General features: G+C 51.0%; 1 protein-coding gene across 6 annotated transcripts in view; it reads left to right on the top strand.

The window, feature by feature from the left end:
* The window catches only part of SETDB1 (SET domain bifurcated histone lysine methyltransferase 1), a 33,461-nt gene extending 10,468 nt beyond the window's left edge, over positions 1-22,993 (top strand). For 5 of the 6 annotated variants that reach the window (XM_028709220.2, XM_028709221.2, XM_028709225.2 and 2 more), the window contains exons 6-22: positions 652-780; positions 2,935-3,136; positions 4,701-4,774; positions 6,196-6,401; positions 7,124-7,253; positions 7,549-7,690; positions 8,619-8,783; positions 10,318-10,920; positions 12,382-12,498; positions 14,124-14,293; positions 15,512-16,110; positions 16,768-16,796; positions 18,214-18,334; positions 18,658-18,817; positions 20,022-20,224; positions 21,288-21,376; positions 22,591-22,993. In XM_028709220.2, coding sequence (XP_028565053.2) covers positions 652-780; positions 2,935-3,136; positions 4,701-4,774; positions 6,196-6,401; positions 7,124-7,253; positions 7,549-7,690; positions 8,619-8,783; positions 10,318-10,920; positions 12,382-12,498; positions 14,124-14,293; positions 15,512-16,110; positions 16,768-16,796; positions 18,214-18,334; positions 18,658-18,817; positions 20,022-20,224; positions 21,288-21,376; positions 22,591-22,708 — 3,257 coding nt within the window. In that variant the 3' untranslated portion in view covers positions 22,709-22,993. The remainder of the gene's footprint in view (positions 1-651; positions 781-2,934; positions 3,137-4,700; positions 4,775-6,195; positions 6,402-7,123; positions 7,254-7,548; positions 7,691-8,618; positions 8,784-10,317; positions 10,921-12,381; positions 12,499-14,123; positions 14,294-15,511; positions 16,111-16,767; positions 16,797-18,213; positions 18,335-18,657; positions 18,818-20,021; positions 20,225-21,287; positions 21,377-22,590) is intronic. The other variant, XM_077920405.1, reaches the window with a different exon arrangement.
* Positions 22,994-23,618: the final 625 nt, after the last annotated feature.

Here is a 23,618-nt window from a genome sequence, read left to right on the forward strand (position 1 = left end):
GAAATGCTCAAGCAGTTTATTGTCAAGTTCCTGGCAGTAACGTCTCTCTCTCTTGCAATCTGTCTTCAACTTTCTTATCTTTGGCCAGAACTGGAGCAAGGTCATCCCTCCAGAGAGCAGCCTGAGAAATTTCAGAGGGATAGCTGCAGAGACAAGGGTAGACATAATAATTTTGGGATGAATGAAGAAGCAATCACTTAAACTTCCCTAGTCTTCTGTCGGCAGTTCTGTGAGCATGAACAAGATGCTTCTGGGTGAGGATCTGCAAAATTGCAAATACAGTCGTACCTTGGTTTTCGAACGCCTTGCGAGTCGAACGTTTTGGCTCCCGAACGCTGCAAACCTAGAAGTGAATGTTCCAGTTTGCGAACGTTCTTTGGAACCCGAACGTCCGACGCAGCTTCCGACTGGCTGCAGGAGCTTCCTGCAGCCAGTTGGAAGCCGCTCTTTGCTTTCTGAACGTTTTGGAAGTCGAAGCGACTTCCAGAACAGATTCCGCCCGACTTCCAAGGTACCACTAGATCCAGAGGCTTTTTGACCCTGATCCACACCATCGCAGAGCATCCCATAATGACAGCAGTGACGGATCTGGAGCACCAGGGTCTAAAGGAAACGGTTCTCAAGTATCCTCCCCCCCTCTGCCTGTTGCAGGATCCCAGCAGGTGAGTCCTGGCTGTGAGCTAACCCACGATGGAGACCTGTCCGTCGGAGACCGCGTCCTGGGGAAGAAGAGGACAAAGACCTGGCACAAGGGCACCCTGATCGCCATCCAGACTGTGGGTGAGTGCGGCAGCCTGCTGCCCAAAGGATTGCACTGTTTTATTTACTTAGAGCTTGCCTCTCATGTGCACTCGCCACTAAGCGATGTGCAAGGATGTGCTGCAGGAACAGAAATCAATAACACCAGAATTCAGTTAAAATGTTTCCTGGGATATATTAGGAAGGTCTTCAGTAGGCACCGAAAGTTCAACAGGGAGAGTGGGCCTGCCTGATCTCAGCTGGAATATATACTGTATTTTTCGCTCTATAGGATGCACTTTTCCCCCTCCAAAAATTAGGGGGAAATGTGTGTGCGTCCTATGGAGCGAATGCAGGCTCCTTGGCTTCAGCGATAGCCACCTGGAGTGCTCGGGTTCCTTTGGCTGAAGCTGGGAGAGCAAGACTCTCCTGGCTTCAGCAGAGAGGGAGAGCTGCGCAGCGCCCCTTCAGCCAAGCGGGAGGAGAAATGGAAGTTTCTCCTGCCGCTTCGCTGAAGGGGCGCTGAGCAGAGGGGGGGGGGGTTTCTTCTTGTTCTCCCCCTCTAAAACAAGGTGCATCCTATGGTCGGGTGCGTCCTATAGAGCAAAAAATACGGTAACTACAGGTGAGGCAGGCAGGTGTTGGTGAGGCTTGCCTGAGACAGTGTTTGGCGGCACTGCTGATCAGCTGACCATCAGATCTGCAGAAGCTCCTCTCTTCAAAACTCAGGGCGAAACAGCATTTGGAGAGGGTGTTCTGAAAACCGTTGAGGTGGCAAAAAAAAGGGGGGGCAGATGATTGACAGGTGGGTTGCTCTGCCCAGCTGTCACGATTGGCCCAGGATTGGCAGAACAGGTGCTGTTACAGATACCACATAATGCCCGTTCTGCAATTGTAACATCTCGATCTTTTTAGGGCGGCAGCAACTATGCTTCGGAACTCCCAGCCTTTTGATGCTTTCTATCTACTCTCTTAAGGGACGTGGGTGGCGCTGTGGGTTAAACCATCGAGCCTAGGACTTGCCGATCAGAAGGTCGGCGGTTCGAATCCCCGCAACGGGGTGAGCTCCTGTTCGGTCCCTGCTCCTGCCAACCTAGCAGTTCGAAAGCACGTCCAAGTGCAAGTGGATAAATAGGTACCACTCCGGCGGGAAGGTAAACGGCGTTTCCGTGCTCTGGTTCGCTAGAAGCGGCTTAGTCCTGCTGGCCACATGACCCGGAAGCTGTACGCCGGCTCCCTCGGCCAGTAAAGCGAGATGAGCGCCACAACCCCAGAGTTGGCCACGACTGGACCTTATGGTCAGGGGTCCCTTTACCTTTACCTTTTTATCTACTCTCTTCAGCAAGCATCCTTGTTTAGACAAGCTTACCCAGAAATTTAGAAATCTGATGTGCACATTTTAATCTGTTTTTAGTCTTTTTGGAAGTCTTAAATTATCGCTGTTAACTTTTCTTACTGCTAATCCCATACCATCTGTTTTTGTAAATGCTTTGACGTTGCATTTTTAAACAACCGAGCGCTGTGTGTATTTTTTTTTTTGAAATAAGGAAAGAAGCGAGGGGTTTGGGGGGGAAGAGAGCCATCTGGGGGTCTACCTACTTGAATAGCAAAGGATCCTGCGCCCCCCGATAACTGCCACGTCACTTCTAATACTCTTCCCCCCCAAAGCTTAGGTTAAAAATTGACCCCTATTTGTAATGACCGGCTGGAAAGGAAAAAAGTTGGGAGCTGCATAGTCAGGGAAAAAACAATGCTGTCCAGGGTTGTAAAGACTGCGGAGAAAATAATTGGGTGCACTCTTCCCACCTTGGATCAAATCTATGCTTCCAGGTGCCATAAGAAAGCTGCAGAGATAGCGCAGGATAGTGCACACCCTGGAAATGATCTCTTTCAGTTTCTGCCTTCTGTAAGAAGGTCCAGGGTTATAAAGACCAGGACTAGCCGCCTGAGAAACAGTTTCCATCCAAATGCGATTTTGGTTTTAAACGCAGTATAAGGAGTCTCTATCGGAGTATATTGTATTTTAAAATGGGGTTTCAGAGTTTTTAGGGGTTTTTGAATGTCTTACGTAGATTTTTCAATTTCATTGTTCTGTATGGGACAATGACAAGAAAGATATCGTATCGTAAAGTTGTGAGCCAGGGTCGCCCCATTTTTCAGCCACCGCCCCTCCCCTCCCCTTTCGCCCTCTCCCAGGCCCTGGGAAGAAATACAAGGTGAAGTTTGACAACAAAGGGAAGAGCCTTCTCTCGGGGAACCACATCGCCTACGACTACCATCCTTCGGCCGACAAGCTCCATGTCGGGAGCAGGGTGGTGGCTAAGTACAAGGACGGCAACCAGATGTGGCTCTACGCCGGGATCGTGGCCGAGACGCCCAACGTCAAGAACAAGATGAGGTCCGAGGGGTGGGCGGTCAGAGCGGGTTACCTTTCCCTTTTTATTGTCAAGAAACCATTGCAGTTCTTTCCTGGCCAGTTAATACATGAATATGCATCGTTGCCTCCGATATATTCATTTAGAGAAGCAGGACCAATGCGGGAGGCAGGCTAGCAGGCTAGCAACAGCGGAGAACTTTTTCCTTGAAGCCCAAGGGCCACATTCCTTTCTGGGCAGTTTCGTGGGGGCCAGAGGCAACTACAGAAAACATCTTCGTTCAGACCAGCCTCTCCAGACATGTAAAAGTTCTGGGTTATGTTTTTTTAAAAAAGTTTGCTGTTGAATGTTTCAGCGACCTGCTTTTAACTGAATTTTTATCGTTGATTTTTAATCCCCTATTTTGCCTTATTTTTGCGTAAAAACCAGCTCTGAGGTTTCATTACAGCCAGGTGGAATGTAGATTTTCATTAGTGGGCGGAGCAATGTATGTCCGATTTTACCTTTTTTGCATGGTAGACTAGTTCCTACACTTTGGAACTCCCTGCCTATTGACAGCAGGCAGGCGCTTTCCTTGTGCTCCTTTTCGGCGCCTGCTAAAAACATGTTTGTTCAGACAAGCCTGGCCTGATGTTTTGAAAGTTTGATGCAAGGTTTAACCCGTTTCCAGTCTTAAACGATTGCTGTTAATTTTCCTTACTTAAATTTTTTATTGCTTTATCTCTTTTGTAAACCACTTTGAGATTTTTAAAGTCAAGCAGTCTAAAAAATTTATGAAATAAATGAAATATATACTACAGTTGTGCCTTGGTTCTTGAACGGAATCCGCTCGACTTCCGAAAATGTTCGAAAACCAAGGCACAGCTTCCGATTGGCTGCAGGAAGCTTCCTGCAGCCAATCGGAAGCTGTGTCGGACATTCGGGTTCCAAAGAACGTTCACAAACCGGAACGCTCACTTCCAGGTTTGCGGCGTTCGGGAGCCAAAACGTTTGAGTCACAAGGCGTTCGAAAACCAAGGTGTGACTGTACACTCACACACCTTCTAGCCTGCATCCAGAGAAGCGAGTAACACAGAGTTCAAGGACACATTTCCAGGTAGACAGAATTACTCAAATAGAGGAATCAGGCCTAGGGAGATTCTGCAAGGAACAGAGAAGCTAAGCTAGGGTTGGGCTAGGCGTTAATGTGCAAATAGGGACCCCTGTCACTCACCCTAACCTTGTGAAGTGGGCAGAAGTTCACTCTGGATTGCCGGGGTAGATCTCCCAGGGGGTTTGTCTTAACTTGCATAGCAGTATGGGTGTGTGGTTTTTTTGGCATGGAAGGATTTGCGAGCACCCTGTTCCCCTAATACTTCTTTCTTTCCAAAAATGCATATATCACTTGACTGTAAACAAAAAATAAAAACCATCAACAGCAAAATACCTGGAAGTGGTTTGCAAAAAGGAATAAAACAATGAAATGACCAGTAAGAGAAAAATGGATAAAGACAACTTTTTAAAGCATTAAAGGAAAGAGATTTTACTAGAATCCTTGGGACTGAGTCCTGCCGTTTAACTGGGCACTGCCTCCCTCCTCCCTCCCAGGTTCCTCATCTTCTTCGATGATGGTTACGCCTCCTACGTCGTCCAGCCAGAGCTCTACCTGATCTGCAGGCCTCGTGAGTTTGTTTGTTTCAGTCCGGCCGTTCATTTACCTAAACGCGTGTCTCTTCTGCCTTCTGAGGGTGTGAAGCTTTCCTCTTCTTTTTACAAAAACTGTGTGTGTGGAGGGAGATGGCAGTTAACTGAAACAGCAGCATTACAGTAAGGGAAAGGTGGTAGCAGCTTTGCATCCCTAAGGTTTGCTAGGCAACTCGAAGCGCCTTACAACTGTTTCAGCAAAAAAAACAAGCACATACAGTACGGTAAAACCAGCATTTTTATATATATATATATATATATATATATATATATATATATATATATATATATATATATATATACACACACACACACACACACACACACACACACACACACACACACACATATACATACACACACACACACACACACACACACACACACAGAGTGGTACCTCAGGTTACATACGCTTCAGGTTACAGACTCCGATAACCTAGAAATAGTGCTTCAGGATAAGAACAGAAATCGTGCTCCGGCGGCAGCAGGAGGCCCCATTAGCTAAAGTGGTGCTTCAGGTTAAGAACGGTTTCAGGTTAAGAACGGACCTCCGGAACAAATTAAGTACTTAACCCGAGGTACCACTGTATACACAGACACATATACATATACATATATACATACATATATATACACCCACACCCCATTCAATGCTTTTTTTCTGGGGGGACGCATACCCCTAAACATTTTGTGAACCTTAGTTTGGCCTCATTGAGGGGCAGCATTTCAATATGAATAGGATACACACACACACACACACACACACACACACAAAGTGATACCTCGGTTGTCAAACGTAATCTGTTCTGGAAGACGGTTGGCTCCTGAAACATTCAACAACCAAGGCGCAAAGGGCGGGCGGCAATTTCAATTGAGAAAATTGGAAAACATGAAGCAGAAGCATTTACTTCTGGGTTTTCGGCATTCAACAACCGAAACATTCGGCTTCCGAGATGCTCGGAAACCGAAGTACCGCCGTGTGTGTGTGTGTGTGTGTGTGTGTATGGTATTAAATCATCCAAACTACCCAACAAGGCCACAGATCAGGGTATCTGGCTCTTTTTGAAGTACAACTCCCATCATTCCCTGCAGGGCCACTGGTCAGGGATAAGGGGATCCAAAAAGATCTGGGGAACCAAGTTTGGGAAACCTTGCTATATAGATAATTAAAAGCCAAAGGCCTGATGAAAAAGGAGGTTTTTTTGCCTGGCACCTAAAGACATGCAGTGATGGTGCCAGGCCGGAGCCTCCCTTTATAAGTTGCTTTGTGTGGATGATGAAGCTGGAAAGGCAAGAGAAGTATTTTGAAAAGAGTTCCGTGCGGGGGGAAATCATTTTTAAAATTCCTTCCTTAAAAAAATAAAAATAAAAAGCAATCCGTGTGTTTTCCTTCCACCAGTCAAGAAGTCGTGGGAGGACATAGAAGACATCTCGTGCCGGGATTTCATCGAGGAGTACGTCACGGCGTACCCGAACCGGCCGATGGTCTTGCTCAAGAGCGGCCAGCTGATCAAAACCGAGTGGGAGGGGACCTGGTGGAAGTCCCGCGTGGAGGAAGTGGACGGGAGCCTGGTCAAAATCCTCTTCCTGGTAGGATCTGCTAAGGTATCGCTCACCCTTCCTTGCCTGCTTTGGATTATCTCTCTGTCGGAATACAACTGGGGTCCACTGCCCTTTCCGCGTCTTTCCCAGGACGCGAGATTCGTTGCTCCCCTACAGGACGGGGGGGGGGGGGGGTGAACAGCAGCGAATGCAAGAGACAAGTGCTGAACTGCCGGGCCTTTGGGGGGGGGGTGTGTACAAGCTGCCGCTACAGGACAGTAGGATGTAGCGCACCAGAAGCCCAGTGTGACCAAGAGATGGGTGCTGGGGTGGGTGTTTGCGTACATACTTCCCCCTACAAGTCAGGAAGGTACATAGCACAGGAAGTCCAGTGTGACCAACAGATTAGTGCTGTACCACTGGACTTCTGGGGGGGGGGGGTTGTGTTGACACACTCCCCCTGCAGGACAGTAGAATGTAGCACACCAGAAGCCCAATATGACCAAGAGATGGGTACTGGGGTGGGTGTTTGTGTACATACTTCCCCCTATAGGTCCGGAGGGTACATAGCACAGGAAGTCCAGTGTGACCAAAAGATTACTGCTGTACCACTGGACTTCTGGTGTATGTGTGTGTTGACACACTCCCCCTGCAGGACAGGAGGGTGTACGGCACCAGAAGCCCAGTGTGACCAAGAGTGCTAAACTTGTACGTGCGCATTAATCCCTTGACCCTCCGTGACGGAACTGAGCCACGGTGCCTTTTTTATCTCCCCGCACTGCCAGGACGACAAGCGCTGTGAATGGATCTACCGGGGATCCACCCGCCTGGAGCCGATGTTCAGCATGAAGACCTCCACCGCTTCCACCCTGGAGAAGAAGCAAGGAGGGCAAATGAGGACTCGCCCCAACGTCGGTAAAGCCATCCGCCTCCTGTCTTTCTGAGCGCCATTCTGAGAATTGCCCGTGACCCGCATTGTCGGGAATGAGGAGGGGGAGATAATGCAAGGGTGTCCTTTAAGTTTGTTAAATTCATGCATCCCTTCCCCGAAGCAATTTGCAACCGAACCAGAAAAAAGAATATAACAACAGGGACCCACATTTTGGGACACAGCTGTGTGAAATCGACTTGCCCGCCTCTGTCTCCAAGCTCCTCTCCTGTCCTAAACTTTTCCTTCTCTCTCTCTCTCTCTCTCTCTCTCCCCCACCAGGGGCCGTCCGGAGCAAAGGGCCGGTCGTCCAGTACACGCACGACTTAACGGGGACCAGCTCACAGTTCAAGCCCGTGGAGCCTCCTCCGCCAATGCCTGTCGTGATGTCCCAGCCGGTTTCGCCCCAGTTCATTGATGTGGAGTAAGTCGCTGAGGATTTCTCCCCCGATGGGGAGCCTGGGAGGGTTATTGCTTGCTCTGTTCACCGGCGGGCAAAGTGGCATCACTCCAAGGTCTGCAGGCTGGCAGTCTTGGGTTTGGTGTGTTCAGCTAAAAGCATAGCTGTCAACCATCCCTTATTTGGCGGGAAACTCCCTTATCCCAGCGCCGTGTCCCGTTGCTGTCCCTTATGGATGATGTCCCTTAAATTTCCCGGGTTTCAAAGGAAGCAGCTCCTCTCCCTCCCTCCTTGCTGGCCAGGGAGGAGGGAGGCTCCAACTGTGTTGCTTGGCTGCGTTGCTCACCCAATAAGGAGTCTAAGAACGACTGGGGGGTGGAGCTTGCATGCCTTGTGCCGATCAAACCGGCTGCGTTGCCTGGGGACTCGCCTTTGCTCAGCGCTTCCCAGCGGAGAGGTGACGGTGGTTTTCCTTGCCGCATCCCCTTTGCCGGGTTGCTGCGCTGTGGGAACCAGCGCTTGAGGCTTCGTTTGGCTGCTGGCTGGGCTTTCTGCCTTTGGCTCAGAGGGGCTCAGAAGTCAAACATACCTGTGCCCGGAAAATCCCTTATTTTGGCTCCCTCCCTTATTTTCGAGGCTGCTGGTCCCTTATTTTCAAATCTGTAAGTTGACAGCTATGAGCTAATAGGCTAAAGTCAAAAATGATGAGAGAATCTTTCCACTTGAGACCTTGCGGAGCCACCACTCCTTGGAACGAATGGCGCTGGTCTTTCCCTGCAACCCTGGACTCCAAATCCCATCATCCACAACAACTGCTCGCACTTGCTGGGAATGATGGGAGTTGGACTCCTAGGACAGAAGCAGTTGCCCGGCGTACTCCAGCCATTTCTCCCTCCTTCCTTAACCTTGGGAGTTTTGTACTGAATCTCTCGCCCTCCTCCTTTCGGCGCAGAAGCCTCGAGAGCCAGCTCGCTCAGGCCAAGAAGCAGCAGGTGGCGAAGAAGAGCACGTCGTTCTTGCGCCCCGGTTCGGTGGGATCGGGGCCGCCCTCCCCAACCTCCCCCATCCTGAGCGAAATGCCTCCCGTGGGCAAGACGGGCGTGACCCAGCAGTTCCGGTGAGTGTCAGAGTTCTGAAAGCACAGCCAGCAGGGAACGTAAATAGCCATATCGCCATCCCTTGCTGGTCCTGCCTACTCCATGGCAACTCTGCCAGCCTCTGTGCATTGGGCGGGCAGGGCAGGGGGAACAGGAAAGTCTAAAGCTGGAAGCCTACTCTTTATTAATCCCCACGACGGGGTGAGCTCCCACTGCTCTTTCCCGGCCCCTGCCAACCTAGCAGTTTGAAAGCACACTGGCGCAAGTAGATAAATAGGTACCGCTGTGGCGGGAAGGTAGACGGTGTTTCCGTGCACTCTGGTTTCCGTCACGGTGTTCTGTTACACCAGTAGCAGTTTAGTCCTGCTGGCCACAAGACCCAGAAAACTGTCTGTGGACAAACGTCAGCTCCCTCGGCCTGAAAGCGAAATGAGGGCCACAACCCTCATAGTATAATAGTTGACTTTGACTGGACTTAACTACACTTTTTGTACAAACAAACCCAGCAAAATCTACTTACCAGAGGCAAAAGTGGGATGGGCATACATACCGTTAGCATCCTTTCATCTTCTCAAATCCACCCCCCTCTTGTCTCCAGCCTCAGAGGTAGACAGAGACTTACAGAACAATCCTGAGTATAGGAAACCAGTTTAAGTTAAGTTGGTGTAAGTTACTCCTGTTCCATACTCCCTTCAGGAGCCAGACTGAGCCTGGCAAAGAGAAAACAAGCCATCAAAGTGGACTTCATCATGAGCTAGTGTGGTGTAGTGGTTAAGAGCGGTGGACTCGTAATCTGGTGAACCGGGTTCGTGTCTCCGCTCCTCCACAAGCAGCTGCTGGGTGACCTTGGGCCAGTCACACTTCTCTGAAGTCTCTCAGCCCCACTCACCTCACAGAGTGTTGGTTGTGGGGGAGGAAGGGAAAGGAGATTGTTAGCAGCTTTGTGACTCCTTAAAGGTGAAGGTAAAGGGACCCCTGACCATTAGGTCCAGTCGTGGCCGACTCTGGGGTTGCGGCGCTCATCTTGCTTTATTGGCCGAGGGAGCCGGCATACAGTTTCTGGGTCATGTGGCCAGCATGACTAAGCCGCTTCTGGCAAAACAGAGCAGCGCACGGAAACTCCGTTTACCTTCCCGTCGGAGTGGTACCTATTGATCTACTTGCACTTTGACGTGCTTTCGAACTGCTAGGTTGGCAGGAGCAGGGACCGAGCAACAGGAGCTCACCCTATCACGGGGAATCGAACCGCCGACCTTCTGATTGGCAAGTCCTAGGGTCTGTGGTTTAACCCACAGCGCTACCCGCATCCCTCTGAGGCTCCTTAGGGTAGTGATAAAGCTGGATATCAAATCCAAATCCAAACAGCAGAATAGAAGTGCCGCAAAATGAGTAACTCTGCTGTGTGCAGGCCGATGGTGGCCGAAAAGCGGGGGTCATCAGTGGTACCTTCGAGTGAGGGTGGGCGGGTGGGTGGATCCTGCCCCAGCTGCACCCGTTGTGCTCACTGCCAGCCTCCCTCTCCCCCCAACCCCACCCCAATTCTCTCCCCGGAAGGTTCTCGGGCGCCCAGCCCTCCACCAGCCCCACCCCGCAGTTCTACGGCATGATGGACCGGGTGCCCAACGACCCCACCTACCGGGCTCCCGTGGAGAAGCTCTTCTACCTGCCCCACGTCTGCAACTACACCTGCCTCTCCCGGACGCGCCCCTTCCAGACGGACCAGCACCGCAGCCGGAACCCCCTCCTCGTCCCGCTGCTGTACGACTTCCGCCGCATGACGGCCCGCCGGCGGATCAACCGCAAGACGGGCTTCCACGTCATCTACAAGACGCCGTGCGGGCTGTGCCTGCGCAGCATGGCGGAGGTGGAGCGCTACCTCTTCGAGACGAACTGCGACTTCCTCTTCCTGGAGATGTTCTGCCTGGACCCCTACGTCCTGGTGGACCGCAAGTTCCAGCCCTACAAGCCCTTCTACTACATCCCCGACATCACCATGGGCAAGGAGGACGTCCCCCTCTCCTGCGTCAACGAGATCGACAACACCGCCCCGCCCCACGTGGCCTACAGCAAGGAGCGCATCCCCGGGAAGGGGGTCTACATCAACACCGGCGCCGATTTCCTGGTGGGCTGCGACTGCGAGGACGGGTGCCGGGATAAGTGAGCGGCTTCCTCTTCTCCCCAAAACCGGCTGGTGGGTGGGAAGGAGCCTGTTTCAGCTGGAGGGCCCAGCAGTTATTTGCAGCAATGACTTGTTTTGCATGGGGGTTGTGTTCCTGACCCCCACGTGTGTAATCCCATTCTTCCCCCCTCTTCCGGCCACTTCCGGGGACGGCGCTATATGTGCATGCCAGTTGGATACACCTAGTTGTTGCCTGTACAGTGGTACCTTGGTTTCCAAACAGAATGCATCCTGGGAGTCCATTCGACCCCCGGAACCATTTGAAAACAAAAGCGCGGCTTCCGATTGGCTGCAGGCGCATCATTCAGCCAATCGGAAGGTGCGTCGGGCGTTCAGCTTCCGAAAATTGTTTGGAAACTGGAACACTCACTTCCGGGTTTCAATCGTCCGGGAGCCAATTTTGTTTAGGAGCCAAGGCATTCGGCTTCAAGGTACGGCTGTATTTGTTTATTTATATGCTGCTCAATGGTGTGTGTGTTTTTAAGACCCTAAGCAGCTTAGAAAGAGAATAATGAAATTGTTGGTTAAAAACAAGTCTTAGAAATATTCAAAAGATAAAAATCAACAATAAACCAAGACCAAATCAAAACGTACATCAGTCTGGCATAGTTCAGTTGGGTCAATCTCAGCGTTGTGTGTTTGAGCCCCACCTAGATTCCTGCATTGCAAGGGGTTGGACTAGATGACCCTTGGGGTCCCTTCCAACTCTACAATTCTACGGTTCTAAGAACGGAAGGCAAGTGAATGGCTGCTGTAGGTGCTGCCAGCTGCTGAGAATCACAGATGAGGAGAGTCCTGTTCTGCGTGGCTGAATGGGCTCTTGTCTAAACAGAAATTTTAGCTGTCGCAGCAAAGGTTACATCACAGCCGCCTGCCTGATATCAATAGTCGGGGAGTTCCAGAGGGCAGGTGCTGTTGAAAGATCGGTTTCTAACAAAAACGGAGCGGGTGTTATGTAGCACCTGTGGCAGTGGGGGAATAATTATGATAAGGCTTGTTTGTTGCTTGTAACTCGTAAGGTCTCTCAGGTGACTCACAACACCTTTTAAATCCATAAATGCGACTACACTATATTTCTTTATTTATTTCAGTTAATTTGGAGAGTTTCTGCCCTGCTCTTCAGCTGCAAAGGCTCCCAGGGAGACTTACATGCCATCCGTTAAAAAGATGGCAATCTCTGCCCTCCAGCTTACAGTCTAAATTAAAGACCCGACACGCAAAGGAAAAGGGATGGAGGGATGGGGGGGGGGAACAGAATTGAACTTGGGCGCCAATTCTTAAAAGAGCTGTTCTGGTCGTGTTCTCCAGCTGAACGGGAGGTGGGATTGCAAACCGCTCTGGGGCTGGTGTGCAGAGACCCCTGGGGCGCTCCCTGGCCTTACAGCCGGGGGTTTGGTTTCCTGACTTGAGTCCCACACTTCCCCCCTCCTCCTTGACAGGTCCAAATGCGCTTGCCACCAGCTCACGATCCAAGCGACCGCCTGCACCCCGGGGGGCCAGACCAACCCAAACGCCGGGTTCCAGTACAAGAGACTGGAAGAATGCCTCCCCACAGGGTAAGCTTTCTTTGTTGTTGTTGTTGTTGTTTAGTTGTTTAGTCGTGTCCGCCTCTTCGTGACCCCCTGGACCAGAGCATGCAAGGCCCTCCTGTCTTCCACTGCCTCCCGCAGTTTGGTCAAACTCATGCTGGTAGCTTTGAGAACACTGTCCAACCATGTCGTCCCCTTCTCCTTGGGCCCTCCATCGTTCCCAACATCAGGGTCTTCTCCAGGGAGTCTTCTCTTCTCATGAGGTGGCCAAGGTCTTGGAGCCTCAGCTTCAGGATCTGTCCTTCCAGTGAGCACTCAGGCCTGATTTCCTTCAGAATGGAGAGGTTTGATCTTCTTGCAGTCCATGGGACTCTCAAGAGTCTCCTCCAGCACCAGAATTCAAAAGCATCCATTCTTCGGCGATCAGTCTTCTTTATGGTCCAGCTCTCACTTCCATACATCACTACGGGGAAAACCAGAGCTTTAACTATACGGACCTTTGTTGGCAAGGTGATGCCCCGCTCCACAGCCCAACCGGAGGAGGGCAGCCAAGATTGCAAGTGGTTTTGGGAAGCCCTAGTTGCATGAGAAGCAGGCGAAGGAGTCTGTTATAACCTGGAGAGGAGTAGCGTAAGAGGAGAGGATGGGAAGCCATCCCCAGAGGTCTGAAAGGCTGCTGAGAAGATGGAGGGGACTTGTCTTTTGTTGTTCCAGAAGGAGGAACCAGGAACCACAAGGGGAGGGAATTCCTGGGGAGCAAATTTTGGCCAGACATTATTTGCTTGCTTGTGTACTCCCATGATGGTTCCTTATTCCCCCCCTTGGCTGATGAGCGCAGGACGTGGTTCCAGCATCCCTGACCGACGGTAGCTCGATGTCTGCTTAAATACCTCTGGCGAAAGAGGACTAGATCAGGAGTACTGACCTACATGGACCGAGTGGCGTGACTTGAGTACGAGGCAGCTTCCTGACTCTGGGAACATTGCCATCCCTTGTTACTAAGAAAGGTGAAGCAGGCACACTCTCTGGGCCGTTCAGTGCTGGACTCCAAACCAGCTTTCACTCAGAAGCATGAGGACTAGAATCTTTCTTTCTTTTTAGAGGAAGGGCTGTAGCTCAGTAGCAGAGAACCAGCCTTGCCTGAAGAACCCATCCCTAGGGTTTATAGGTAGGGCCAGGAATGTCCCCGTCTGAATCCCTGCAGAGTTGGGTCAACACTAGAGCATGGGTAGGCAAGCTAAGGCCCGGGGGCCGGATCCAACCCAATTGCCTTCTAAATTCGGCCCGCAGGCGGACCAGGAATCAGCGTGTTTTTACATGAGTAGAATGTGCCCTTTTATTTAAAATGTATCTCTGGGTTATTTGTGGGGCATAGGAATTTGTTCATTTTTTCTTCAAAATATAGTCCGGCCCCCCACAATGTCAGAGGGACAGTGGACCGGCCCCCTGCTGAAAAAGGTTGCTGACCCCTGCACTAGAGGGACCTCAGTGGCTTGGCTTGAGATCATGGCAGCTTCCTGACTCTGAAAACGTTGCTGTCTCTTGTTGTAAGATGGGTGAGGCAGGCGCACGCTCTGGGCCCAGCAACCAGCCCTTTCCATTGCTTGACTCTCCCTGCATCTTCTCCCCTCTTCTTCCCGGGCCTCTGCCAGTGTCTACGAGTGCAACAAGCGCTGCAAGTGCAATCGGAACATGTGCACGAACCGCCTGGTGCAACACGGCCTGCAAGTCCGGCTGCAGCTCTTCAAGACGCAGAACAAGGGCTGGGGCATCCGCTGCCTGGACGACATCGCCAGGGGCTCCTTCGTCTGCATCTACGCAGGTACGGGGCGCAGGGCCTGGGGCCTCTGCCTCTCCATCTGTGGGGCAGCCGCCCCAAAGAACAGCGTTCACGTGCCAAAGGAACTGGGATTAAGCAAGGCCGCTGCACGTAGACATAGCGCCAAACCATGGTTGAAACAAGCTGTGGCTCACAAGCTAACAGCACCCTATGGCTTCACATTGTGGTTCCCTGGCAGAAAACAAACCATGGTTCAAATGAGTCACAATTAGGCTAAACAAACCATGGTTCAAATGAGTCACACTTCGGCTAAACAAACCATGGTTCAAATAAACCTCACCTGGGCTAAGCAAACCATGGTTTATAAATGTGCAAACCACATTGTTGGTGGCCATTGCTGCCTCCTGTGGGGGGGAGTTCCATACTTTAACTTTGCACTGCATGAAAAGAAGTCCTTTCTTTTATTTGTCCCAAATCTTCCAACACTCAGCTTCATTGGACAAGAAAAGATAACAACAGGGCAACTGAGTTTCGGGTTTGGTGGGTGTGCATCAGTAAACGAGGGGAATTAAGATTAAGAGAGCTGAGTAGGGGGTGCTTGTGTAATCTCGCTGTATACAAGTTTTGTTGTTTAGTCGTTTAGTCATGTCCGACTCTTCGTGACCCCCTGGACCAGAGCACACCAGGCACTCCTGTCTTCCACCGCCTCCCACAGTTTGGTCAAACTCATGCTGGTAGCTTCGAGAACACTGTCCCACCATCTCGTCCTCTGTCACCCCCTTCTCCTTGTGCCCTCCATCTTTCCCAACATCAGGGTCTTTTCCAGGGAGTCTTCTCTTCTCATGAGGTGGCCAAAGTCTTGGAGCCTCAGCTTCAGGATCTGTCCTTCCAGTGAGCACTCAGGGCTGATTTCCTTCAGAATGGAGAGGTTGGATCTTCTTGCAGTCCATGGGACTCTCCAGAGTCTCCTCCAGCACCAGAATTCAAAAGCATCCATTCTTCGGCGATCAGCCTTCTTTATGGTCCAGCTCTCACTTCCATACATCACGACTGGGAAAACCATAGCTTTAACTATATGGACCTTATACAAGTTGTACAAGTGACAATAAAGTATTTCAATTTCAATTTCAATAGTATTTCAATTTCAATTAATGGGAGTGTCTTGAGTTTGCAAAGGTTTATGTTTCCAAGCTGAGAGATAAGGGTCTCTCTCTTTTTCTCCCCCCTCCCCCCGCTGTTTCTCTCCTTGCTGCCCCACAGGTAAAATCCTGACGGACGACTTTGCCGACAAGGAGGGCCTAGAGATGGGCGACGAATACTTTGCCAACCTGGACCACATTGAGAGCGTGGAGAACTCGAAGGAGGGCTACGAAAGCGAGGCCAAGTGCTCTTCGGACAGCAGCGGTGTCAACCTGAAGGACGACGAGGACGAGAACTCGGGCTCGGAGGACCAGGAGGAGTCCAACGAGGAGAGCTCGGACGACAACTTCTGCAAAGACGAGGACTTCAGCACCAGCTCGGTCTGGCGAAGCTACGCCACCCGGCGCCAGACGCGGGGCCAGCGGGAGAATGGCGTCTCCGAGACAGCTTCCAAGGACTCGGGCCTGGCCCGGCAGGCCAGCCATGAAGAGGCCGCCCACTGCAAGCCCCCCCTCTCGGAGGAGACCTCCAAAAACAAGGTAGCCTCCTGGCTCAGCTCCAACACCATGGCAGACGGCTTCCAGGACAACGACAGCCGCTCCTCGTTTCGCACGCACGAGGCGGGCGACGCGAAGGCCGCAAAGGCCGAGCCCCCGGACGGCGAGAAGGCGGCGCCGGGAGGTCGGGACGATTTTGGGATGGAGGTGAAGAAGAAAGAGGTATGGTTCCTCTTGAGGAAATGGCCCCTGCGGTGTTCTGTGGATAGATTTTTTGTGGCCGTCTCTGTCACGTTTGAAAACACGTGGACTACACCCGTGATTTCTGCATCGCAGGGGGCTGGGCTCAGGGGTCAACAAACTTTTTCAGCAGGGGGCCAGTCCACTGTCCCTCAGATCTTGGTGGGGGCAGTGGACTATATTTTGCAATGCAGGCCAACTCTTATTAAATATTTCTGCCTAAATGTTTGCTAGGGACGCAGGTGGCACTGTGGGTTAAACCACAGAGCCTAGGGCTTGCCGATCGGAAGGTCGGCGGTTCAAATCCCCGCGACGGGGTGAGCTCCCGTTGCTCGGTCCCTGCTCCTGCCAACCTAGCAGTTCTAAAGCACGTCAAAGTGCAAGTAGATAAATAGGTACCACTCCGGCGGGAAGGTGAACGGCGTTTCCGTGCGCTGCTCTGGTTTGCCAGAAGTGGCTTAGTCATGCTGGCCACATGACCTGGAAGCTGTCTGCAGACAAATGCCGGCTCCCTCGGCCAATAGAGCAAGATGAGCGCCGCAACCCCAGAGTCGGCCACGACTGGACATAATGGTCAGGGGTCCCTTTACCTTTAAATGTTTGCTACAGTTTGCTCTTTCTCGCCCTTCTTTTCCACAGGGACCCGAAGACCACAGCAAACCTCTGTTGTAAGTTCTCTATTTTCTTTTCTTCTGCTCTTTGGGTAATTTGGGTAATCTTCTGCTCTTTGGGTAATTTGGGCCAGCTCTGGCTACTCCTGGATTTCTGTCTCCTTTGGGAAAAGAGCTGGGAGTGTTTCTGAACACTCTACCAGCTGAAGAACTCCCCGCAAGCAGAAAGCTAGCATGTCAAGGGCAGGGGCAAAAGGATACAGCTCAGAGGTTTCCCCAAACCCTTGTTCACCACATACCTATGGAATATCACTGAGGGACTTTTCTGCCCGTTGTAGCAAGTGCTAGATGTTGTGTTTAATTGTATTTCTACTGTTGCTTTTATTTTCTGTACTGCGTTACCATTTTCATTCTGCAGAATTTTAATTGCGATACAGTAAAACACAGTCTTAAGAATTGAAGGCAAGCAGTGCAAACACAGTTAAAAATCAGTATGAGTGCTTAATGCAGCATGTCACAGACCAGCTGAGCTAAGCTTTTGGGGCCACCACTGGGTGGTCCACGGACTACAGTTTGGGAACCTCTTTTCCCTGACATGCTAGCCTGCTAGGTGCGGGGAGGGTTGTTTCTCATTCTTATCTGACAAACATTCAGACATGATCCAGTCACTTCAGCCAGTTTCACCTGTGAGGTAGGATAAGCTGAGAAGGTCGCACTCTGGAAGCATCATTGCTGAGGGGAGTGATTCGAACCCTGGTCTCTCCCTGGTCCTAGTCCAGCACTCTTAACCACTACACCACACTGGGTCTTTTCTTTATCATTTATTGCTTCAACTCCACCCTCCTCCTGACCCAGAGCCCAGGGTGGCTAAAAGTCCTCTGAACTGTACAAACACGACACGGCTATCACAAAACAAACTATTAAACGTACAGAATGTTAATCCCCATTTTAATACGGCAACAGCCAAGAGTTTTCTCCCCTCCACAACCACATGCGGTTTAAACGACTGAATGCCCAAGCAATAGGGAAATGTTTTAAGGGGACGCCTTAATTTCTTACACTTGAGAAAAATGAAATAATTAATGGAGTCATTTGTTTTTATTATAAATTACAAAAAAATGAAACAATGAATGCTGCGGAGGGGGGGGGGGAACTAGTATAATGCATTATAGTACACTGAATATTGTGTTAAACAGAAGATTCTGTATCTTATACATAACCCATGTTGTACATTCAAGAAATGTTACGTGAATCCTGAAATGCGGTTCAAGGAAAGGAGGGAGGACTGATTTCTCTTTACACTGAATATTGCTTTTGCATTACAGTAAAATAAAATAAAATTGGGGGGGGGGGGAATCAGTGCTGGAACCACGGCCGTATATCAGCTGTCTATTTACGTGGCGGTTGGGGCTTGCTGGCATCTTGCGGCGAAGCATTGTGTGAGCAGCTAACTCCTTCCTCTGTCCTCCCCCAGGGCGCCCGGTGCAGGCAGGTTGTACGGTTACAATCCAAACCCGCCGGTCCCCGAAGGAGTCCGGAGGCCGATCAGCAAGACGGCTATGCTTCAGAGCCGGAGGCACACAGAGTCCCATCAGGTACCCGTAGATGCAATTATCTTAAGGGCTTTTAGGACCATGGGCACGCTGTTATCCTTCCACAAAGCTTTGTGTCAGAATCATAAGACTCGGAATTGTCGAGTTGGAAGGGATCCCAAGGTTCATCTAGTCCACCCCCTGCAACTGGGGGGGGGGGGCATATGAAGAACGTAAGAAAGCTTTGTGTTCCAGCTTCTCGATACCTGCTTTAAACTGAGCTGCCCGGAACGGAATTCCTTGCTGGCCAAGGAGAGGGGCGGCTGCAGATGTTCCCTCCCTCCCTCCCACTTTTCTCTCTCTCTCTCTCTCTCTTCCGCCACCAGGATGTGCTGATGCTCTCCAGCAGCACGGACAGCGATGGCGACAACGGGCGCGGCACCTCGAGGCAAGCGCAGGGCAACGACAGCGACGACATCCAGACCATCTCCTCCGGGTCGGAAGAGGAGCCGGGGCCAGACGGAAAGAAGAGCTCTTCGGGGCTGGGTGAGCGCAGCCACATTCGGGAGAGGCAGCATAGGAACAGAAGAGGGAGCCTTCCCGGATGAGGCCAGTGCGGAGCCCACCGGGTCCAGCATCCCGTTCTCACGGTGGCCCAATGGGAAGCCCAAGCAGGACCCGGGCGCAAGAACCATTTCTCCCCTCCTCTGCCTTCCGGCAGCTGAGATTCAAAAGCGTCGCTGCTTCCAGCCGTTGAGGCAGCCAACTCACTGTATTTGTCGCTCTATAAGACGCACCCGGGGACGCGGGTGGCGCTGTGGGTTAAACCACAGAGCCTAGGACTTGCCGATCAGAAGGTCGGCGGTTCGAATCCCCGCCACGGGGTGAGCTCCCGTTGCTCGGTCCCTGCTCCTGCCAACCTAGCAGTTTGAAAGCACGTCAAAGTGTGAGTAGATAAATAGGTACCGCTCTGGTGGGAAGGTAAACGGTGTTTCCGTGCGCTGCTCTGGTTCGCCAGAAGCGGCTTAGTCATGCTGGCCACATGACCCAGAAGCTGCATGCTGGCTCCCTCGGCCAATAAAGCGAGATGAGCACCACAACCCCAGAGTGGGCCACGACTGAACCTAACGGTCAGGGCTCCCTTTACCTTTACCTTAAGACGCACCCGACCATAAGACGCACCTAGTTTCTAGAGGAGGAAAACAAGAAAAAGCCAGCAAGAGCCGCAGACACGCTCACTCACTCGGCGCAGCTCTTTAAAGAGAGAGCGGCTCGTGCTGGCTTTTCTGGGAGGTGGGAGAAGGGACAGAGGGGCTGCCCTCTGTCCCTTCTCCCACCTCCCGGAAAAGCCAGAGCAAGCTGCGCAGCTATCGCTGAAGCCAGCAGAGCGAGAGCTGCGCAGCCTGCATTCGCTCCATAAGACGCACACACACTTCCCCTTACTTTTTGGGAGGAAAAAAGTGTGTCGTATGGAGCGAAAAATACGGCTTTTTAAAAATTTAGTTGTCGCTTCGTTAACAGTGTTTTATACGTCGTAATGGTTTCGCTGATGATTTGATAATTACGCCACACCCGAATATAAGCTGCACCTTTAAAACTGGAGGGGGTAGGACGGGGGCATTGTGGGTGAAGGAAAAGCCAGCCCGCTCAGGCTAGGAAACTGCCTAGGCTGTTCCAATATGCCCGAGTATCTGAAATCGGCTTGTTCGATCTCCCTTGAATGGTGTCGACACCCTTGGGTGTTTCCCAGGACCAGTGAAAAGGCAGGTGGCCGTCAAGTCTACCCGCGGCTTCGCCCTGAAGTCCACCCACGGCATTGCCATCAAGTCGACCAACCTGGCGTCCGGGGAGAACATGCCCATCCGGAGGAACACGCGGCAGTTCTATGACGGGGAGGAGTCCTGTTACATCATCGACGCCAAACTCGAAGGCAACTTGGGCCGCTACCTCAATGTGAGATTGTCCCTTCTGTACCTAACAGCCAGATTAAATTTCCCCCTTCTCGCACAACTCTGGTGTTTTTCCTCCGTCCAAGCCGACCTCTCGCTTCCCCTGTAGAGTCTGTGCTGTTGGTGGATATTCCGTGACGGGCATTTCTCGCTCAGCAGTTCATTTCCATTGATCTTCTGTGATGTCACCGCAGCTCAGCCAATGGCTAAGGCAGGCACGCCAGCAACAACTTTTAAGTTGTCTTCCCCCCCCCCCCAATAAAACACTGCTTCATATAATCATTTCTGTTCTCAAACAACGGATTGTTAAAGATAGCTGTGCTAAAATAAACTCCCTCGATTTGTTCCCAGCGCCCAATGCTAAATACCAACAGATTTCCTGCATGTGTCTTAAGAGACTTTGAAAACCTAAAGCTTGAGATGTGGGAGATAAATATTATAGACAGTAGATTTGCAACTGGTGGTTGGATTTTTGGCTTGGTCGCTTTGGAGCTTCCTCTCATTGGCTGAGCGGCTGTGATGTCACGGAATGTCCTCAAGAAGACGGGGGGGGGGAGAAATATCAGAGATTAGGGAAAGACTGGGTGAATGTTTAAAGGATATTTGTGGACAGACGAAGAGTTGGTGAGGTTTAGGAATAAATTTTTTTGGGGGGGAGGTCAGATCAAAGAAGCCCCCCCCTTCTGTTTTCTCACTTTTTTCCAATGTTAATGGTCAGCACCTTGTCAGAAATAATTTGCCTACACCTCAGGTTCCCAAATGCATAATTCTGACCCCTCCCCTCTGTGCTTACCAAATGTCCCCCCCTTTATTTTTAAAAACTGATGTTGGGTTTTTTTCTTCCTTTTTTGTTAAAAGAAAAAGAGATTTTTAAAAAAGGGGGGGCACGTATTGTGGTCTGCTAAGGAAATTCAGCATTTTACGTCCATTTCTGAGTTAACTTCTGTTGATGATACTTTCACACTTTTAAATATCATTTTGGCTAGATAAAAAGCAGCTCTAAAATACCTTGACGTCAGTCGGCGCAGAGGTTTTGCCTTTCTGATTTCGCTCATTTCTGTTTCCAGCATAGCTGCAGTCCTAACCTCTTTGTCCAGAACGTCTTTGTGGACACCCACGACCTCCGTTTCCCATGGGTGGCCTTCTTCGCCAGCAAGTAAGCACTCTCCCAAAAAGACCAGCTTCCCTCTCTTCGGTCCAGCTTCCCTTCAGCCGCATCCGCACCAGGCATTTAAAGCCCCCTTCCACCACTTTGAACACCCAACGGCTCCCCAATCCTGGGAATTGTAGTTCATTCAGGGTGCTGAGTGTGATTAGGAGATCCCGCCCCCAGAACTACGATTCCCAGAGTTCCCTGGACAAGGGGTCAGATGGTAACTGCTCTGGGAGAGGACTAGTGGGGGGTGCCTCTTGACAACTTGGCACCCACAACAAACTACAGTTCCCAGGATTCCACTTGCCAGTGGTTGGTAGCGAGGAACGTTACTGCCTCTGGCTGCAAGGGCGGGGCATAGCTAGCAGCCATCGACATCCCTCTTTTAAAGTGGGGCCGTCCCTGTCTCCTGTGGCAGGGAGTTCCACAGTTCAACTAAAGAGGTGCTTTCTTTTGTCTGCCTTTACTCTTCCAATCTTTAGCTTCTAGTGTCATGAGGGATGGAAACTTTAATGTGCACACTCTGTCCATGCCATGTGTACTTTGATATTCTAGCATGACACCTCTTTTCCACCCTCTATGCCAGGGGTAGGCAACCTAAGGCCCGGGGGCAGGATCCGGCCCAATCGCCTTCTCAATCCGGCCCACGGACGGTCTGCGAATCAGCGTGTTTTTATATGAGTCGAATGTGCTTTTATTTAAAATGCATCACTGGGTTATTTGTGGGGCATAGGAATTCATTCATTCCCCCCCCCCAAAATAATAGTCCAGCCCCCCACAAGTTCTGAGGGACAGTGGACCGGCCCCCTGCTGAAAAAATCTGCTGACCCAATACCAAAAAAAGCCCCAATGTATTCTTTCTTTAATGGGGCAATTGCTTCTTCCCGTTCATCATTTTGATAGCCTTTTTCTGAACCTTTTTGCTCCTCTACACAATCTCCTCTTTTTTTGAGGTGCGGACAGTAATAATAATAATAATTAATAATAATAATAATAATAATAATATATATACCCCGCCCATCTGGGTGGGTTTCCCCAGCCACTCTGAGCCGCCAAGTGCAGCTGCACTCTAGATCACGACATGGTCTCACGAGTCCCGTTATGCCCATTTTACAGGCGGGAGAGCAAAAGCTGAGGCACACTGCTGTTCACCCAGAGAGTCTCTCCCATTCTAAGCTGCCGTTTCAAAACTGCAAACCTCTTTCTCCTTCTTGCAGGAGGATCAGAGCCGGCACCGAACTTACCTGGGACTATAACTACGAAGTTGGCAGTGTGGAGGGCAAGGAACTTCTGTGCTGTTGCGGTGCCATCGAATGCCGTGGACGTTTGTTGTAAGGTTTCTTTCTCCCGCTGCCCACCCCCGCCCCTTTTTTTAGGCAGGGGGGGGGCGTATTTCATGAATTTTTAAAAAGTTTTTTTTAAAGCCCTTTTCGGTCAGTGGACCCCCCCCCCTTACCCACTTCTCACACGTCTTGTTCTCTGTTTGCGGCCTCATCCGTTTTTGGCGCCGCGTTGTCGAGGGCATGGTTCTGTGTATGGTGTTTTGCAGAGGACCGCCCCCCCCCTCCTTTCGTCGTCGTAAAGCAATAAAACCATGTTTACTCTCGATTTCAAAAGACAGTCTGCTTCTGAACCTTTTATTTTTTAAAAAAAAAGAAAATATAACGTAGGGCACGGCCATGGAGGTTTTTATGGGGAACGATCTTGGGCGCTGATCCAGGGATTATTCAGGATCAAGGCCCAGATACGGCTCCCGTGGGACTTTCCATCTGACTCTTGGAAGGAGCAAGGAGAGCTTTCTGTGTCTGTTTATCAAAAGAAAAGCTGGCTTTTCCCAGAGCACAGCTTAAATGACAGAAAGGTGGTGTTTCATGCATCTGCAATCCATTATCTCTTTGGCGCATGGGTGAGTGTGGTTCAAGCCCACTCAGGGGCAGCTGTGGGCCAGATTCCTTCATTGCAGGGGGTTGGACTAGTTGATCCTCAGGATCCAACCCTGCGATCACCTGGAGATGCCAGGGATCGATGCAGCAGTGGCTCCCTGAACGTGGATGGCTTTCAACCGTTAAGACAAATTCATGGACGACACGGTCTCCTTCCCTACTGCCGGGAGGCAGTAAAAATGCCTCGGAATACTCCCAGTTCAGGAGAAGAAAACCATGGGTCGGCAAACGAAGGCCCATGGGCCGGATCAGGCCCAATTGCCTTCTGGATCCAGCCCACGGATGATCCAGGAATCGCCACA

Source organism: Podarcis muralis, chromosome 16, assembly GCF_964188315.1.
Source record: "Podarcis muralis chromosome 16, rPodMur119.hap1.1, whole genome shotgun sequence".
Lineage (NCBI taxonomy): Eukaryota > Metazoa > Chordata > Lepidosauria > Squamata > Lacertidae > Podarcis > Podarcis muralis.